We start from the raw sequence: 1327 nt of genomic DNA, 5'->3' as shown, positions 1-1327 counted from the left end.
TAGTTAGACGGATGAAACAGCTGAATCTTTCATCATAATCAAAATAGTCATTATCTGGACTGGCACTTCATTCTGTCAATGCCTAAATCAAAGTCTTTAGTTCAAATAATATTTTTTTAGTGTCAAAACTCAGCCCCACAGAGAAGTCAATGAGACCAAACAACAACTTTTAAAGTGGATGCGTAACTGTTCAAAACTAGCCATCTGGCATACTCAAAGTATGTCTCTGATTATGATTCTTATTACAAAAATAGTTCAAATGAATAATACCAAGAAAATGAAAACTTATAACTTATAGAACCTCATACATATAACTAAGAAAAGCATATCAAACCATAGAGATGGTTGTCATGGAAAATGTTGGTAGTTTTATTGGGGTATTTAGAATTACATGTCAGAGTATGAAACATTAATATTTGGACTTAAAGGTACCTTTCAATTCTAACAATGCAGATGGTATAGATTATGCTATTAGAAGGTCCTCTAAAGCATAAATCCATTCCTTCAGTTTGTGTGCTATAATCTGCTACAATATGGCCTTCATCTTTAAGTTACCTTTTATGGGCATTTTATTAAAACCCAATAGTGTCCATAAACATATGAAAACCTTCAAACAGAAGATCCATACCATTCCAAAATACATTACATGAAGAAGAAACCACTTTAAAGCTTGGACAAATTCACTGTAATTAGCATCATACAAGAAAAGCCAGAAAGAACCTGTTCTGGTGGTTCTAGGAATTATAAGCCTTCCACCAGTAACCCTCCTGCTGTCAGTTCCCTACAGCAAGCCCCATCTAATTATCAGTCAAAGGTGCCAGCTAAAATACGAGACCATTTTGTATTTGCAGTAGATTAAAATGCCATAAATATGACTGTATTTAAAATTACAGCACATTGTTTAATAATATAGTTATCTCATATGGTACTCAAGTTATAAAGTACCATTACCGGCAAAAAATGCAAAGATTCGTTAACCATACTGGAAAGAGAAAAAAACATACTTCAATCAGGTATTAAGTCTATTACAAGAACCTGCCTAGATACAAAATAAAATGTGGTTTTCAAAATTGGAACTCAAAAAGTCAAATGTGCAAAGCATTTGAATGAAGATATGCTGCATCAGTGCAGGTGCTTTTGTCCCAATCCAGATTGTTAAAACGCATGTGAGAAAACAATATTCCACTAAAGCTGTTCTATAGATTTTGACAATGCATGAGATAGAATAAAAATGCAAGATTGACATTATGCATAAACCACAATGCAATTAGTCAGCTTTATGTTGTTGCAGACCAAGATAAATATAAAAGAAACCTAAAAGGACAAA

General features: G+C 32.9%; 1 protein-coding gene across 2 annotated transcripts in view; it reads right to left on the bottom strand.

Moving 5' to 3' along the window:
* Positions 1-1327, bottom strand: part of LOC105172366 — a 6511-nt gene that overhangs the window by 4176 nt on the left and 1008 nt on the right. For both annotated transcript variants that reach the window (XM_011093756.2, XM_011093757.2), the window contains exon 2: positions 721-781. In XM_011093756.2, coding sequence (XP_011092058.1) covers positions 721-781 — 61 coding nt within the window. The remainder of the gene's footprint in view (positions 1-720; positions 782-1327) is intronic.

Source organism: Sesamum indicum, linkage group LG10, assembly GCF_000512975.1.
Source record: "Sesamum indicum cultivar Zhongzhi No. 13 linkage group LG10, S_indicum_v1.0, whole genome shotgun sequence".
In the NCBI taxonomy this organism is placed as follows: Eukaryota; Viridiplantae; Streptophyta; class Magnoliopsida; order Lamiales; family Pedaliaceae; genus Sesamum; species Sesamum indicum.
This window is presented reverse-complemented; position numbering and strand designations above follow the sequence as displayed.